Genomic DNA, 19,671 nt, shown 5'->3' on the forward strand with positions numbered 1-19,671 from the left:
ACAAAGAAAGTCATTACATAATGATATAGGGAACAATACAAGAAGAGCCTATAACATTTGTTAATATATATGGTCCTAATATAGGAGCACCTAAAGACATAAAGCAAATACTAATAGACATAAAGGAAGAAATTGATAATAATATCGATACAATAATAGTAGAGGACTTTAACACTCCACTTACATCAATGGACAGATCATCCAGAAAGAAAATCAATATGAAAACAGTGGTCTTAAATGATACATTAGACCAGTTAGACTTAATAAATATCTAGAGGATATTCCATTCAAAAATAGAATACACATTCTTTTCAAGTGCACACGGAACATTCTACAAGATAAATCACATGCTAGGTCACAAAACAAGTCTAAACAAATTTAAGAGGACAGAAATTACAGCAAGCATTTTTTTTCTGACCCCAACAGTATCAAACTAGAAATGAATTACAGGAAGACAAATGGGAAAGACACAAACCCACAGATGTTAAACAACATGCTCCTAAAAAACCAATGGGTCAATGAAGAAATCAAAGAGGAAATCAGATAATAACATGAAACAAATGAAAATAAAAACACAGCTTTCCAAAATCTATGGGAGGCTGCAAAACCAGTTCTAAGAAGGAAGTTTATAGCAATAAAGGCCTATATCAAGAAACAAGAGAATTCTAAAATAAAAAACTAATCTGCCATCTAAAGGAATTAGGAAAAGAAGAACAAATGATACCTAAAGTCAAAAGAAGGAAATAATAAACATCTGAGCAGAAATAAATGAAATAGAGATAAAAGAAACAATAGAAAAGATCAATGAAATCAAGAGCTGTTTTCTTGAAAAAATAAACAAAATTGATAAGCCTTTATTTAGCCAGGCTCATTAAGGAAAAAAAAAAAAAAGAGAGAGAGAGAGAGAGAAGACCCAAATAAACAAAATGAGAAATGAAAGAGGAGAAATTAAAACCTATATCACAGAGATTAAAAAATCATAATAGAACACTACGAACAATTATATGCCAACAAATTGTACAAGCTAGAAGAAACAGATAAATTTCTAGGAACATACAATCTTCCAAGACAGAATCAGAAAGAAATAGACAATCTGAACAAACTGATCACTAGTATGAAATTGAATCAGTAATCAAAAAACTCCCAGCAAACAAAAGTCCAGGAGGTTCTGCCAGTGCAAGGCAGGCCACAAAAACTAGAGGCACTGCTGCCATGGTCAAAAAGAGGTCACCTTATCTGGAGTAGTGAACAACAACCACACCCAGAAGTCTTGTCGTTGAAATGATGATCTCAGTAATGGTTGAACAGGAAGGGCCAACAGCTCTACTAGCCTGAGATTGTGAATGTGATTGGAGAAAGCATATTCCTGACTGACGTGGCACACAAGCACAGTGGATGCAGAAGAATTGAGTTATCTGGACACTCCTAAACAACCTTGAGACTACACATATGTATAGAGGACATGTGGAAGGGCTCAGAGGAAAGTAAAAGTTTGGCAGGTATGAGAATGGCCAGAACACTGAATACACAATCCTAACACATATAGAGATCTATCTATTAGTAGAGGACAAAAGCCTTATTTGAGAACTACCCCTGTTCAATTTTGGCTGACCATTAAGATAAGAAGACATAAGGGTGATACCTAAAAAGCCAGGGTTAAAAATAAAACCAAGAATAATAAGAACAGAACAAAACTGAGCTGAGACATCAGTGGTCACACAGTTAGGAAGAAACAGATTTAGCCCAAGGAAGTTACTTTACAAAGAAGCAAACTAGCATAAAAGAACAATAACTTCCCAGGGAAAAAGAAGAATACATAAGCACACACCTAAAATTCTCAATATTTTAAAAATTTTAGACAAACACAGAAATAGGAAAGTGCACCCTATTTCAGGAAAAAAACCACAGTCAATAAAAACTGTCTCTATGTGCCAACAGATGTTGCATGAAGCATAACAAAAGACAACAATGTAGCTACTATAAATGTGTTCAAAGAACTAGAGAAAAAGATTTTTTAAAATTCAAGGAAAGTATCAAAACAATGAATCAATAATCTCATAAGGAGAAAGAAAATACAAAAAAGAACCAAATCAAAATTTTATTTTATTTTATTTATTTATTTTTATACAGCACTTATTAGTTATCTATTTTATACAAATTAGTGTATATATGTCAATCCCAATCCAAATCAAAATTTAAAGTAGAAAAGTACAATGACTGAAATGAATAATTCAGTAGAGAAGCTCAATAGCAGATTCATGCTGGCAGAAGAAAAAAACAATCAATGAACCTAAATACAGATCAATAGAAATTATCCATTCTGACTAGGGAAGAAAACCAAAAGGAGACCAGGAAAAACAGATAATCCCCAAATGACTGCCTCTGGGAGGGAGAAGAATGTCCATGCTAAAGAAATGTACTTGGGGATCGTGTTCAAGTCTATTCAAGTAAGCATTCAACATCTCCCATTATATACAAACACATAAGGACAGCCAATGTTATCAGGATCTTCAGGATCTAGAAAAACAGGCAGGGCACTTGGGGTCATTGAGGTAGCCAGGGAGATCAGTCAGACCAAGAGTTGTCCAGAGTCCAGAGACAGTGGTCTCCCCAGGATGCAGGCACCACTCTCACTCAATCTGCCATGTAAAGGTCTGTACCATGAGCCCTTCCTTGTTGGCCTAACAGAGGAGCAGCATCAGCCATCCAACAAATCCAAGACATGACCCTACTGGCAAGGAGAGCATCTAGGAAGGCAAAGCCATCATGTCCTTGAATCAAAGCCTAAATAAACTCTTAGGATTTGGCTTAAGTCGCAGCTTTCCTTAGAAGCTAGAGGTGTGAGTGTTTCAATCCCCCACTGCCCTGTGGAATCTAATGCAGTGCCCCCACCCCCCACCAACCCCACTTCTGGCATGGTGTAGATACACTTTCTGTACCTGTGCATTCTGCTGCCAGGTGAGTAAAACTCCAAGATTGGAACAATAAGCGTGTTAATACCACATACTGTCCTTAGAAGTCTTGGGGCATTAATGGAAGGGACAGGCACAATGGTGGACATGAGATTACCCCTCCCAGAACCTCCTCCACATTGGCCTGTATGAGAACCAGCCCAGCATATCTGTATTCCACAGAATGCCCCAGAGGGGGTCTACCTTTGCATCTCTCTCCTGCCTGCATAGCACACTGATCTTTAACATTTTCAGTAACTCAGAGACATCTCTGGGACTTTCACATAGCTCCTGTCAACATGTCGGGCCATTAACTATAAACTTGATTTTGATGCCTTGCTTTTCAAGAATAATTACCCTGTACCTAAAATGTTAGCCTATTTACTGCTTGTGCAAAAACACAACAATAAAATCAATGTTCTACAATTCCTGAAAGTAAAAAAAAAAAAAAAAAAAAGTATCCATCCTGAAAAACAAGAAAAATATATTGAAGAAAAAATTAACAGAGCCTCAGAGAGCTGAAGCGTACTAACCTAAAATGGAAGGCCCAGAGAAGAGAAGAAAGAAAACAGCACAAAAATATTTGAAGAAATAATGGCTGAAAAATCTCCAAATTGATGAATAACATTAGTACATACATCCAAGCAGCTCAACCAAGCTCAAACAGGGTGAATACTGAAACATAAATACCTATAGATATTATAGTCCAATTGTTGAAAACTACAGAACAAGAGAAATTCTTAAAAGGAGCAAAAGAAAAATAACATCACGTATAGCCACAACTACTGAAACCCGCGTGCCTAGAGCCCATGCTCCACAACAAGAGAAGCCACCACAATGAGAAGCCCGCGCGCCACAACGAAGAATAGACGCCGCTCGCCACAACTAGAGAAAGCCCGTGCACAGCAACAAAGACCCAACACAGCCAAAAATAAATAAATAAATAAATTTAAAAAATAATAATAATCACTTCTTTATTAAAAAAAAAGTGGTCATCATCAAGTGATTTTTTATTTTCTCCTGTATATGTTACTTGCTTTCCAAATTTCCTTAAATGAGGGCATTATGCTAAGTTAGATAAATCAGAGAAAGACAACTACTGTATATCACTTGTACATGAAATCTAAAAAAGCTGAACTCAGACAAATAAAAGAATGGTGGTTACCAGGGGCTGGAGGGTAAGGATATTGGAGAGATATTGCTAAAGAGTGCAAACTTGCAACTATAAGATTTGAAGATCTAATGCACAGCATAGTGATTTTCAGTCAACAATACTATATTACACACTTCAAAGTTCCTAAGAGACTAGATATTAAACGTTCTCACCACAAAAAAAGAAATGATAATTATGTGACCTGATAGAAATGTTAGCTAACACCACAGTGGTAATCATATTGCAATATATGTGTATCAAATCAGCATGCTGTACACCTTAAACTTACAAAATTTTATATGTCAACTGTATCTGAATTTAAAAATTCCCATTAATTAGAATGCCACCTTGGTATCATTTAAAAACCATATTTTTAAGATCTTAAGGCAATGTAAATTATATAGTTTATTTTTAAAAGGTGAGCAGGATATTAGATCTGCCATATTGGTTTTTGTTTTTAAAATAGGTGTTTGTGTGGGAGGGTGGAAAATGCAAAATTGATTAACAGGAAATAAATAAAGTAAGGTTCCTTGTCCAGCCTTTAAAAGTCATAGAACCCAGAGGTAAACAAATGATTGAGCAGGATAAATGTGAGCTACTGAGAAGAGAACAATGTCTGTAGCAATTATATTAAATATGTTTAGGCAGTTCAACAGCTTAACTTCATTTATTATACATGTATGATGGCTTCCAAGAAATTTATTTAAAAACAACACCATCAAGAACAAATCTAAAGCTCTTTTCTGAGCTTCCTCTTTTACTCAGGCAATCTCATTTACATACGGTTTAAGAATTAAAGTCAAAGACACTGAGTAAAGCTGGGGGAAAAAACTACTGCAATAGTACATCATCATCTTTCAGAACAAGTGGAAATTATGATTATCAAACTATGATATTTTAAAAATATCTATACTGTAACAATACATATGAACAACTAAGGTGACCAGAATTACACGGAAAAAATAGCCCTCATGTTTTTCATAGATGCTCAACAATTTTCACATCAGTTTCTATTAAAACTCACTAAATCCAACAATAGCAGAGTTTTAATTTATAAATGATCTTTATATTCCAACTCTGTCAAAATATTTTATTAAAGTCACAGGCAACTCTTTCAAAAAAGGAAAAACAAACCTTGGCTAGGCAAAGGGTAGAAACCCATCTGCTCAGAGGTGTGAGCTAGATGTAGCAAATTACATCTGCAAGCCTCACTGCAAATACTCTCTAATGAAATTCAAGATGTTGATTTTGACCCACACACCCTACACAGATTGGATCTGGCCATATTAGCGATCATCTCTCCCTTCCCATGGCAACTGAAATCAGATGACACATTTCAACAAAGAGTTCCTCATTTTGAACTTTGAAGTCCAAGTTCAGTATAGCAGAAGGCTCAAATCTATAAAATGAGAACCCTTTTGTTCATCATATTGATCATCTTTGTAATGCTAAAGGGTTTTTTTTTCATTTTGTTCATACCATATTGACTAGATCACTGTATTTTGAATCTAAACAACTAGATTCAAAAATTAAGGTTTTAATAGAAATTTAGAACTCCAGAATGATAACCAAACAACACCAAAGACAAAGAGCAAGAGAAAAATAACTTCACAGGAGTTATGAATCCAAGCTAAAAATAAAAGATAAAGTTTTAACTGAAAACACGGTCTTCATAACCACCAAAGTCAAATGGTGAAATATCAAAATTTTAACTAAAAATTCAAAGTTGTTTCCTACAGTAGAATACAGACAATGAATCATTAAGCTCCATTTTTGCTTAAATTATCCTGACTTGGTTTCTGTTGTGTACAACCAAAGGATATCAAGGTATATATACATCTAAATACCATCTCTCTTTTCCGTCTCTCTCAAATATGTTTTTAAAGACACTGGAAATTTGTTATATTAATTTTTCACTTTCAGTTTAGTCCTTAAGGCACCATCATCTGACATGCATTAACACTATTCCTCTGAAAGTATGGTGATAAGAGAAACCAATCACCCAAAATTGTCAAATCCCTTTCACACCTTTTAGTCCTCATCTTATTGGGCATCTCCGCTACATTTAAATGACTAGATCGTGTGTCTTCCATGATACTACTGCCTCATGGGTTTTTCCGTACTTACCTTACTCACAGTTTTCAACATAGATTATTTTTTTTTCCTTTTCAGCCAGTGAACATTAGTGTTTCCCCCTTTTTCTGTCTGGATTATACTTATTTGTCTCTACATAAGTGATTTCAGGTGATCACATCTTTTTTCAAGGTTTTCCCTGCTATCACATTGTGTATCTCTAACAGTGATTCCTCTTTTGAGCTCTAGACCCATATATGCAACAGCTTATTAGATACATTTACCTGAATGTCCCACAAACACTCTACAGTATGTGCCAACCTAAATTCATCCTTCCTATCTTCCACACCCAAAACTAAACCTCTTTCTTTATTTGTAATCATAATATTAACCATATAAACGTCTACACAGACATCCAAGCTAGGAACCATGGAGTTATTCTACACATTTACTTCTCTTTCACTATCTATAACTAATCCAGTCACAAAGTTTTGCCAGTTTTTTTGTTAAATATTTCTCTATTCTTTCCCATTTTCTCCATCCCTATCACCACCATTCTGGGTCTGACAGTCATGTTTCCAGACAACTATATAGCTAGATGCAATATCTAATCTCCTTGCCTCCAATTTTCCTATCTTCCCCTGAGCCCATGCCCTCTCAGACTTTCACCAAATCCATCATCTACAATTATCAAAAAACATTTACTGAACAAAAATGAGTTGAACACAAAACAATAATAGTATTGGAGAAGCAGACTAGAAAGAAGCACAATCGGAAGGTGGTATAGATTTAGGTACATTGTATATCTGGTTGATCATGAATGATTAAAAATATTTATCTACATTCTGAAACCGGCAAAATGACATTGAGAGAGAAAAAAAGCATTATAAATCAAAATGAGGATGAGAACAGGAGAGGACAAAACAGCAGATAAGTAATATCACGAAATTTTTAAACATATAAATATAACAGATAAATAGCAAGTGACTGAGGCCCAGAGAGATAAACCATAAAGGATCAATCTGATTCATGACAACCATCCTTCAACAGGTTCCAATACTCAAATATGTTTGAAAAAGAGAATGCGGAATGACACTGAAACCAGGAGGACTAGTTGAAAACTGAAAGTGAACAGAGACCTCCAGATTCTTTCTCAATCTATGCACAGGTATAAAGATAAAGAGTAAACTACTTTTTACATGTATGCATCAAAGGGTTATACTCAAATATTTTTACAAACAACATTTAAAATGAAGAAAAAATATATACTTATGGTCTTTCACAAGTTAATATCTACGGTTTTTTTAATGCCTGAAGAAGTTTTAAATATCTTGAAATAATCTCCTTTCCTCAAAGTAGGTTTGGCCAATGAGAATAACCAGGTGGTTAAAAAACTGAAACCTAAAGTAAAATTTAGGTTTCAATGTTGATTATATAGTCACTCTATAGTCTCCTAGGGAGTATGAAAAATAGACTTTAGAAGTTTCTATTTGATTCTAGTGCTCTCCATCTGGTATATGATATTTTTAAAAGTTGAAAATAAACTAAGATTCTAACTCAGTTCTAGAAAAAAAATCAGAGAATATAATAACATCTTATGATTTAAAGATGGAGACTTCTGTAGTTCTTAAGACATTCATAATATATTGGAAAAACAAGATAAGAATAAAACAATTTATCAAATGAAAAGGACAAACAGTTGAAGTTGGCAGGAGCGCTGCAGGAGTAAGAGGGATTTGAAATGAGTATTGAAGAGATAACAAATAGTACGGTAGTACACATCAGTCCTTTCATAAAATCCATTAAGGGGGTGCTATAATATTGTCATAACATCTTTAACCTCACTGGGGGATTCTATTTCCAGAAACAATGGTAGATTTCATTCCCTGAATGACCCTTACACTAAAAACAAATGAAAATGATGAATGTATTTATAAAATGTTTATATGTAACACATACTAAGATTAAAACTTATATTTGTTTACACACACAAACACGCACATGCACACACACAATATCTCCTTAAAATCATTAATGAGTTTCTCCAAAAAGTAAAGATTATTAATGCCAGGGAATGAGAGAAGCCAGAAACTCAGAGGTAAACAAAACAAATCGCTTGAGGCATTTCAAAACGTGAAATTGAACATCCTTGTTCACAGGTAAGGCTGATTAAAGACAAAGCCCTAGGCCAATTAGTACTGTAGAACTTAACAGGACACAAGGCTTGTATGCAAATGGCTACGATACTAATGTTAGGGTAAACTAGAAATAAAACTGCCCCATTTTTCTGCTCTCTACATGACCCAACTAAAACTCTACCAGAAAACTGAACTTTGAACAGAGTAAGAAAAATACTGATAACCACAGCCAATCCTGTAAGTTCTAACTCAAATATTTAGTATATGAGTGGCATAAAAACCTCTAACAAGGAATTTAGTTGCAAGTGTTCCTGAACTGGTAATACTCCCAATGTATCAGAAGTAAATTCAAGTATGTATAGGAGGAATCTTTCGGCTACTCTTCAAAAAATTTCTATAGACAAATTTCCAAAGAAAAAAAATAACCTCTCTCCCTATAAAAACGAACAAAGAATGCACAAGGAATACTAGGCGTAGTAGAGAAGAGTCGGCAGGAATTAGACAATAATATAAAATAAATGATTCATGTATCAAGAAACACAAGGAAGCCTTGAAAATTATGAATAAAAAGGAGTTTTAAAAATCAATCAAAATGAAAAAAATATCATAAGTAAAAATTTAAATTTAATAAAGTGCTATAAAGTTCAGAAACAGGTAAATTAATTTATGGTTTTAGATGTCAAGATGCAGTTTGAATCTGAAGAAAGAGAGGCTCGCAAGGAACTAGAGAAGATCTCCTGGGTGCTGGTAATATTTTTGATCTCGATTCAGATGTAGGCAACAGGGGTAGGTTTATTATAAAACGTATCAAGCTGTGAACTAAGAGTTGTGCAGTTTTCTATATGATATATTTGAATTCTATAAAAGTTTATTCAAAAAATTCAATGAATAACTGTTTAACAGCATATTAGACCCAGCTTTAAAAAATTAATGAAATGGAGGATCAGATTAAAGAAATTACTGAGAATGCAGGTCAGCAAGTCAAAGAGAAAAAATATAAAAGTACAAAGAAGAGACAAGAATAATACAGTAAAAATGTGAAAAATTCTAAAATATATGTAAGAAAGAATGAGGCACAGGCAGTATCTGAAGAGATTATGCCAGAAAACTTGCAGAACTCATAAAAGACACCAACACTAAAACTTTAAAACACAAAGACTTAAAAAATTCTGAAAGCTGCCAGAGAGGAAGGACAAAATACCTTCAAAGAAACACAAACTGCAAGTGGACATTGCAGATAAATATTTTCATTGTCAATAGGACAATGAAAAGCAAGAGTCAGCCCAACGTAATTTTTAATGGGTCAGACAAAAATAACTACCAACAAAGAAATTATATATCCAGCAATATATCTTTCAAAAAGGAGGGCAAAATAAAGACATTTTCAAACAAACAAAATTAAGTTTGCTAACAACATATCATCACAAAAAGGCAAAAGGAAAATGATCTGAGATAGAATAAAGGACTGAATTGTAAGAAGGAATGTCTAGTAAGGCACTAGTATAGGAGTCCACAAACATGGCCCATGACCAAATCTGACTATCAGATTTTGTAAATAAAGTTTCATAGAAACACAGTCATGTCAGTTCATTGACATATTGCCTACGGCTGCTCTGCACTCCAAAGCAGAGTTGAGTAGTTGCAACAAGACCACGTAACTGGTAAAACTGAAAACGTTTACTATCTGGCTCCTTACTAAATAAATTTTCCAAACCCTGCCCTGATTATATATATGCAATAAATATAAGCAATTATTTTTTTTAAGTGATAACCCATTAATCCAGAGAGGATGATTGAATTAAAGTAGTTTAACACCTGTGTGTTGTTCAGGAGCAGAGTAAATAACTTGATTTAATGCCTAATTTAATAAATTAAATATGCAGCTTAATATTTCTAGGACCAGAGTTGACTTTGAGGAAAGGGTGTTAATTTCTAAGACTGAAAGAAAAAATAGTTAAGGAATAATTTCCAATCTAGTAGGAGAAAAAAGGAATTAAAATAACATATATTACAGTATAAAGGAAAAAAACTGTTATTTAAACAACTAAATAAATTCAAACAAGATAGTGAACAGATAACAGGAGAAATGGAGGATGGGAGAAAATATTTGCAAATCACATATCTAATAAGGGTCTAGTATCAGAATATATAAATAACTCTTACAACTCAACAATAAAGAGACAAATAACCCAACTAAAAAGTGGGCAAAGGATTTGAAAAGGGACTTCCCTGGTGGTCCAGTGGGTAAGACTCCGTGCTCCCAATGCAGGGGGCCCGGGTTTGATCCCTGGTCAGGGAACTAGATCCTGCATACATGCTGCAACTAAGAAGTCCACATGCCACAACTAAGAGTTCGCATGCTGCCACTAAAGAGTCTGCATGCCTCAAGTAAGAAGCCTGCATGCCGCAACTGAAAATCTCGCATGCCACAACGAAGATCCCACGTGCCACAACTAAGACCCAGTGCAGCCAAAATAAATTTTAAAATATTTTTTAAAAAAAGAAAGGATTTGAATAGAAGAAGAAAATACAGAACAAGATCTACAAATGGCCACTGAGCACATGAAAAGATGCTCAACATCATTAGACATTTTGGAAATGAAAATCAAAACCACTAGATACCACTTCCCACCCCCTGAGAAGGCTAGAATCAATAAGACAATAACAAGACAATAATAATAAGTGGTGACACAGATATGGATAAATTAATATTGTAAATCAACTATACTTCCACATGAAAATATGTGAATAAATTAGAACCTTCATTCATTGATGTAGGATTGTAAAATGGCACAGATATTTTGAAAAACAGTCTGTCAATTCCTCAAAAGCTAAGCACAGTTACCAAATGACCCAACAATTCTACTATATATATCTAATAGAAATTAAAACATATGTCCATGCAAAACAGTGTACAAGAATGATCATAGCAGCATTATTCATAATAGCCAAAAAGTGGAAACAACACAAATGTCCATCAAGTAATCAATGAATAAATAAAATGTGGTATATCCATAAAATGAATTATTCAGCCATAAAAAGGAATGAAGACATACATGCTATAACAATGGTTCTATGAAAGAAGTGAAAGATGGCTTCTTTCACGTACCACTTATAATGGTACGTGAAAGAAGCCAGTCACAAAAGACCACAAATTTTGTTATTTCATTCATATGAAATGTCTAGAAGAAGCAAATTCATAGGGATAGAAAGACAAGTGGTTCATAGGGTCTGGGGGGAAGGGAGAAAGAGGAGTAAGTGCTAATGATATACCAATTCTTTTTAGGGTGATAAAACTCTTCTAAAATTTTATGGTGATGGTTGCATAAAAATTGTAAATACACTAAAAATCATCTAACTGTATACTTTAAAAGGAAGAATTTTACAATATGTGAATTTTATCAGTGAGTTTTAACAAAAAGTCAAGGTACAAATCATTTTAATCTTACAAAAATTATTCCAGAGTTAAAATTTTTAAAAAAAGGAGGAAGCACTCCCACCTCACTTTATGAGCTTTATGAGCTCACTTCACTCTAGCATATCTTTGATATGACATGTAATAGCTATTGTGATAATAAGGAATTCCCTATAACCAAAAACAAATAACAAAGAACGGCTATGTCCAATATGCTAGAGAAATTATCAAGACAAAGAGCACTTAAGAAGAACTCTAAAGAAGTTCCTTCTAACTCTCACAATTCTATGATTTTATGATAATGGTATTCATATCATTAAGTACCAACATTAATTTCTGCCAGTAAAATCATGCTTACTTTTGATAAACCTACGAAAACTAGATTTCAGTGGAAATTTCAATAGAGAAAAGGAGAGAGAAATCGACATTAAGTCAAAATCAAAAATTGCAGACTGTACCTGCTTTTCAATAACAGTACTGTGGTAATCTGAACGATATCAGGATTCAGACACTTACATCCTAATAATATGAACAAGGTGTTGACCTATTTAGCACTGTCAAAAAATTTGAGGCTTGTTATTAAAATATAGATTCACATTATTTACTTTGTGACTCAAAACTTTTCCAGGTTCACACAGTTTGAAATGAATACATCAAAGTTCAAAAGGGTATGAACCTGCAACTGAAAACACTGCAACATCAGAAATCAAGTATTTACTGAAGAAAGATCCATGGCTCCAATCATCACACAATTATCTATTTTATTTAAATAAATGAGTAATCTAGAAATATATCATGCTTTCTGTAAATAATGTATTCATTTGATTATGTATTTATGATACATCCATTCGTAAGTCTAGTGGCTTAAATTAAAATCAACCTACTTATAATTCTTAGTTCAGCCTAATGCAAACATCTGAAACCAACTTTCTTCTCAAGTTAATTTTGTCTATGTTTAGCATTTCAGTGATTATACTGTATTCTATATGATCTTTTGTAGATAGTCTCCATATATATATATATATATATATATATATATATATATATATATGTGTGTATATATATATATATAGTCTCCATATATATAAAAGGTGTGGCTATCAATAAACATCATCACTTAGTTCATTCACTTTGTATATCTCTCTTTGTAGATCCACTTTGTAGATCACTTAGTTCATTTCCATGCAGTTCTTTCAATGAGAAGACTGATTCAGAAATGCACTGGCATTAAAAAAAAAAAAAGCAGTAAAACTAAAAATATCAGTATAAAATATAATAACCATAGGATAATAACCATAGGAAGACTTTTTTAAAAAAGTACCTTCTTCAAGGATGGGTCGTGGGATGACAAAAGGAATCTCCTGCAGAGGTTCCATATACTTGTGGCCAGCACTAACAATTTTTATTTGAGGCAAACAGAGAACAAGTGTTCCTGGCATGCTGGTTTGTCCATGGTACCAACTTCTTACTGTTCCAGGAATGTCACCAGATACAATTGTACTTGGGGAAGGCAAGCTATCACTTGGGATGAACACACAACAAGATTGTACTTCAAGCTAGAAAAGAAAAGCAGAATCAAAATATTTGGATCAGACTAAATTTGAGAGTAAATGTATCCTCAAACATCTAATATCTTTACCAGAATACACAGGCAAGCCAAAAAAAAGAAAATGCCCCATACTTATGTCTTTATGAGTTACTTTCACTAAAGAATACAACAAACACTTGAAAAGGTATTGTTTCTTGCTATAAATTTGATCAAAAGAGCACAGTGACATGAAATGAAAACATATCTGCCTTTCCACAGTTCTTTCCAAGAAACATGATTGAGTTAGAAAATGTGCTGGCAAAAAAAGGTGAGAAAATCCTCCTTTTTTTGCAGTTCATTACATTTTGTTAACACCAGCTAAGGCCTTAGAACGGACTAGCATTTTATTACTCTTACTTTAAAAAATAAAAAACCACAAACAGCTATTTCTATGTGAATTTCTCCCTTACTTCACATACTGAAATTTAAGAAAAGAATATTTTAAATGTTCGGATTACATCTCTAGACAAACATTAAAGGAGAACATGTTTATAACATATAGTAATGAAGAAAATTCAGGAGACTTAAAAATCAGAGTGCTATTCCCTACTTTTATCATACTTCGACTTATTACCTAAATTATGATTTCATGTGAAATTTTTATGTTCCCCTATCCCCAGTGTAGTTACTTAGGTTGCCAGACCCTAACAGAGTTAAAGTAAGACTAAGCAAGACCAAATAAAAAATTGAATACATCATGAGTTTTTAATTCAAAAGCAATGTAAGTTAAAGCCTATTAGTCTTAGGTGACTCTCTTACAAGGTAATATTCTGTACCTGGTTAGTAAACTGCCCAAACAGCCTACCATACTTAAATTATTTTTAAGAAAATACAAAATAAAACCTTTAATTTTCTATAAAATATTTGGCTTACAAAGGTATTATCTAATAAAAACTAAAATTTGTTTGCTTGAAAAATGTTCCGATAGTCTAGCAACTTAAAATAACAAAGAGATCATATTTTATAAAACATAACTAAGAATAAAGTAATATACCTTCTCTTGGGGTTAATATATTCCTTAGTGAGAGCATGATATGTAACAGCACTGGAATTCCTTGATATGATAAATAATTTGCCAGTCTTACAAATTAAGTACACTTACTCATCTTCCCTTCAATATTTCTGTGCATATTTCTCCATGCACAGAAACTCAGTGAAGAAAAATATAAGTAAAATTTTGCAAAAAAAAAAGTACGTTGGTTCATGAAGTATGAGATTTTTTTAATTTTAGAATTTTATCTTGTAGCTTAGATAATTTAAGCATGTATATGGTTAAGTAGTTCATTGTCGATTTAAGATCACAACATTGTTAACTTCTGAAATAGAAGTGAATATTGTCTCAGATGTATTACATTTATGTTTTAAAATATAGAACAATGCATTAGTGATGTTAAAGTGCACAAGTTAAAGTGGCACACTGACAGCATATTCTCCTATATTAATTGTGGTTTTAAGGTCAAACAATGAAGGGTCAGTGTTTAACACTTTATGTTCGATTTTTTTAAATATTTATTTATTTATTTAATTTATTTGGCTGTGCCGGGTCTTAGTTGTGGCACGTGGGATCTTCATTGTGGCACGCGGGATCTTCATTGCAGCATGTGATATCTTTTAGTTGCGGCATACGAACTCTTAGTTGCGGCACGTGGGATCTAGTTCCCTGACCAGCAATCAAACCTGGGCCCCTTGCATTGGGAGTACGGAGGCTTAGCCACTGGACCACCAGGGAAGTCCCTGTGTTAGATATTGATGCTATGTTGAAAAATGCTTCCAACAATGTGAGATAATTAGTTTAATATGCCGCCGTACACAGATTTATACATAGATGTCCTGAGAAACAAATTTAAATTGTGCCAAAATCACAATATATTCCAAATTTCCACTAATTTGGAAATAAATTATTTAATCAAATTAAAACAACCCGAGCAATGCATACAGAATCAACAGTATGTTAGCCTGACATACATAACAACTGTAAAAAATAAACTTTCTAAAAAATGATGTATATTGTGGGGATTCTTTTAATGATAAGAACTAAAACATATACATAATCCAAATTGTTCAAACTTATTATAATGTTACATCTATTATGTATACTAAAGCTATCACATAAATCTTTTTACACTTTTAAAATAACTGTTAAACTGTATGTCTAAAATTGTGGTTTTAATGTAAAATGTTGAGTGATTTATATAAGTGAATACAAATCTGCAGCAGTAAATTTTGTATTAATGTAAGGATCTGACAATCCAAGGGAAAGAAAATGAAGTAATCTGCCAGTAAGAAGTCCTCAAACCGGGGGTCAGATCATGTTCATGGAAACCATCTGGTTGGGACCCTCTGAGCCACACCAAACACAAATGATCTTTTAAAAAAATATCCTATTCATTAATGCATCACAGCTGCACTGAGTGTTACTTCATTTTTCCATGGCAACATCCTTTCTGTTTCAAGGATCTTATTTCAGTTTTGGTAGCAACATGTTCTTTTGCCAATATTGAACACATTCATGTGTTAAAGTGAAGGGATTATTACAAATTCTTGAAGTAGAACCACCTCTATTTTGATTCCTATTAGGTCAAGGGCTACATATCTAAGTATCATATGCCGAGGATAAACCAATAAAGTAGAAATTATTCGGTATTATTTTAATAAATGAAATGATTGTCATGCATTTTTTCTTAAGTTCCAAGTTCCGTTTTTTCTGATGTTTCAAGTGCTGTTTGAAAAGATATATGCCATTTGTACCCCCATCCTCCATAAGTAAGATTTGGTAAACTTTGATTTTTCTAATTTGTGTGCTCTATAACTGTGACCATAACTCAGTTAAAAAGAAGAGACTAAGACAGGTTTCATTTACACATTAACCTAATATAAGCATTTTAATTAGCCCACTGTCCATTATATGAATAACTTTATATAAATGTTTTAAAATGTCACACCATATTTTCTGCCCTTTTAAATAATGCTCCTATTTCCCAAATAACATGTTTTCCTTTCTTCAAAACTTGAAACTTGGACTTCCCTCGTGGCACAGTGGTTAAGAATCTGCCTGCCTATGCAGGGGACATAGGTTCGATTTCTGGTCCGGGAAGATACCACATGCTGCGGAGCAACTAAGCCTGTGCGCCACAACTACTGAGCCTGTGCTCTAGAGCCCGCGAGCCACAACTACTGAGCCTGCATGCCACAACTACTGAAGCCCACACACCTAGAGCCAATGCTCCACAACAAGAGAAGCCACCGCAATGAGAAGTCCGCACACCGCAACAAAGAGTAGCCCCCGCTCACCACAAGTAGAGAAAGCCCGTGCACAGCAACGAAGACCTAACGCAGCCATAAATAAATAAATAAATAAATTTATTCAAAAAAAAAAACCCTTGAAACTTTAGTGATAATTATAGTTAGAAAATTTCTACAGAATGAAATGTTCTCTGCATGAATGTATTTTACACCTCAGGAAACAGTTTCAAGTAAAAAATAAAAGTGAAGAAACATTGCAAGTTGTATTTTCATTCACTTTTTCTTTCTTTTATTCATGCATTCTTTAACATCCACCATTAACTGAGCTGGAAGTCAGGAAAACAGAGACAAAAGACTAGTCCCAGCATTTAAGAAACTTGAAACAAGAGGATTTTAAAATACTAATAGCCTTACATAATTTTCACTAGAGCATAATAAAGTCTATAATGTCAGACACTGTGCTTATTTTGTTCATGCTACAGTCTCAGTTCATAGTACAGCACCTAGCATATACTAGGTATTAAATAATTGTTAAATAAGTGAACACAATTATTTTTATTAGCACCAGATATTGATGTTAATTAAAATAATTGTTTAATGCATGCTGTTCATCATTTCATTTCACAGAGACACCTAGTAATTAATAAAATTGACTTGTCAGCCAGATGGGTTCATCTCCAGCTGTGGAACCTTTGACAAGTTATTTAGTCTCTCCGTGACTTCAGTTTCTTCATCTGTAAAGGGGGGAAATCAGCTTTGATATAAAGATGTAACATATTAACTGCCACCTAAATGTTCGCTAAATAAACAAAGCCAATGAACATACACTAAATATCTACTATACACTAGATCCATATATTAGTTCTCATGGATTTATAAAAGATGTTCACAATCCTTTTATTTTAAAATGCTGTTGCTTATGGTTTAGCTATCTATGCATACAGAGGCCAACAAAGTAAGTAGTATTATATCTGCACTATGAAACATAAATAAGCTACAGCCCAAATTGTTTTCTTATTCTATAAACTCTCAATACATTATGAAAATATTTGGAATATCTTCCCATTTCATAGAAATCTAAATATACACAATTTAGGGCATTAGTTAAAAACCTCAAAAGTGCACCTTGTCTTCTTTTCCACAGTGAGTGTTACAAATCTCCACACTTTTCCCATAGATACTTGTCAAGGGAAGACATGAAAAAAATTCCTAGATTTGTATTCCAGACTTCCTCTTTCTAACAAACTACCAGGCAACTGCTGTCACTTTCTCAATGCCTATAAATAAAAATATAGCCCTGTGTGCAAATTTTAAGTATTAAAGGAAATAATTACTTTCATAATTAATGTGATTGACAACTGATGTGTCTAGCCTAAAATGTCTTATCTCATCCTGGAGATAAGCCAGGAAGTTCACTGGACTTGAGAACATTAAGTGTATCGTGCAATAACTGCATCACTGGTCATACGCTATATATAACTTTCTGGGAGAAAAAATTCAATTGCTCTAGGTTAACTGGCTTATGGTGCTTGAGAAACTTTGACATTCTCACCAAAATCTCACAGAATGTGGAAAGTCATTCCCTAAAAGGAATAAAAGGTTATTAGCAAAAAGAAGGAGATCAGGATGCTTTGTATGGAAAATAAAGTGTCCATTACACTATACTGTCCACAGTCAGAAGACTTCAGAAACTAAATAAAAACACCCAGGAAATGCCATAGGACAGCAACACGATCTTCAATGTAAAAGACAAAAAGACTTGAGTTTGGCAAAAACCAGGGTAATGTTCTCCTTTATTAGTGAATTCTAGGCCAGAGTACTTCTATTTTGTCAACCGCTTGCCATTGCCAATTATGTGGTTCTGGAATAAAAAATGTAATAGACAGGAGCTTTGCTGATGAGCAGACGGAGAAAAATTGCAAAAACAATGAGTTTATGCTAATATGTGGTGAAAAGGACCCCCCCAAACCAAATTCATATTAAAAAATTGTTCAGCACTACATTTAGCACTATAAAACAATCCAATAACAATTAAGTATGCAAGTTCTTTTTCCCACTGAAAAACAAATAGGTTATCACAAATATTGTTGATGTCTTAATGCAATGTACGTCTTTCTAAAATAAGTAAAAAAGTTCATGGGCTTAGCAAATATCAACTTTGGCTCCAAAATCAACTTTCCAGAAACTCTGATTCCAAGCACATTTACTTGCTCAAACTTTCATTAAAAGAATAATCCTTAGATGGCTTTAAGTTATGATGTTTTGTTTAATCTGATGACAACTTCAGGGTTTTCTTTTTTATACTTTGGCTCATAAAACGTCTTGGACAATGGACACAACTTTTTAAAAAACTCAGTTTTAGGGCCTAGATTTTGATCACTGAATCAGAATCTAGTTTTATTTTTGAACTTTTTCAGAATATATTAACATTCGGAAATGTATAATACAGGCCTGGGACTAGGAGTGAGGCAAGCAAGGTGCCTTGATCATTTTCAAAATAATCTATACAAATATATATAATTTAGTACTCCCATAATTAAATGTTAATTTATACACAATAAGCTTAGTCAACTGAGGAACAACAGACTAAACTGTGCACTTAAAAAAATGGTTAAGGTAAATGTTACATGTGTATTTTAGCCAAAATAAAAAATAAAAAAAAAAAGAAAGAAGGAAAAAAAAGAGCAACATCAGTATCTTTACTTATAACTAATCCATAATGACATAAAAGATTAAGTTCATTGTTCGTGATAAAGCTAATGAAGGCACTGCATCATTACAAAACAAGCAAAAGAACCAAAAGAATTACATAAGAACATTAGAATTGGAAATATCTTAAACATTACTTAATCTAGCCATTTCATATTACAGATAAACAAAGTTAAGCCCAGAGTTAACATCCAGAATCTGATAGTGCTGAACAATGGCTCCTTGAAATTCTATACATCCTTGGCTTCCTTGAACTCTCTGACCTTTCCTTCTACATTTCTGATGATTCCTTTAGGGTTTGCTTCAAGGATACTTTCTCTTATACTGACTACTTTGGAAATGGTATTTGCTTGGCCCACTGCTCTTTCAACTTAACATACTTTTCTGAATTCTCCTAGTTA

The 19,671-nt window shown here is 33.5% G+C and overlaps 1 protein-coding gene across 15 annotated transcripts in view; it reads right to left on the reverse strand.

The window, feature by feature from the left end:
• The window catches only part of VPS13B (vacuolar protein sorting 13 homolog B), a 765,850-nt gene that overhangs the window by 395,819 nt on the left and 350,360 nt on the right, over window positions 1-19,671 (reverse strand). For all 15 annotated transcript variants that reach the window (XR_014236520.1, XM_082364176.1, XM_082364168.1 and 12 more), the window contains one exon: window positions 13,052-13,286. Coding sequence is in view for 14 of the 15 variants with exons in the window: in XM_082364176.1 (XP_082220302.1) it covers window positions 13,052-13,286 (235 nt within the window). In the remaining variant the exon portion in view is untranslated. The remainder of the gene's footprint in view (window positions 1-13,051; window positions 13,287-19,671) is intronic.

This window comes from Balaenoptera borealis (genome assembly GCF_965194805.1).
Source record: "Balaenoptera borealis genome assembly, chromosome: 17".
NCBI lineage: Eukaryota > Metazoa > Chordata > Mammalia > Artiodactyla > Balaenopteridae > Balaenoptera > Balaenoptera borealis.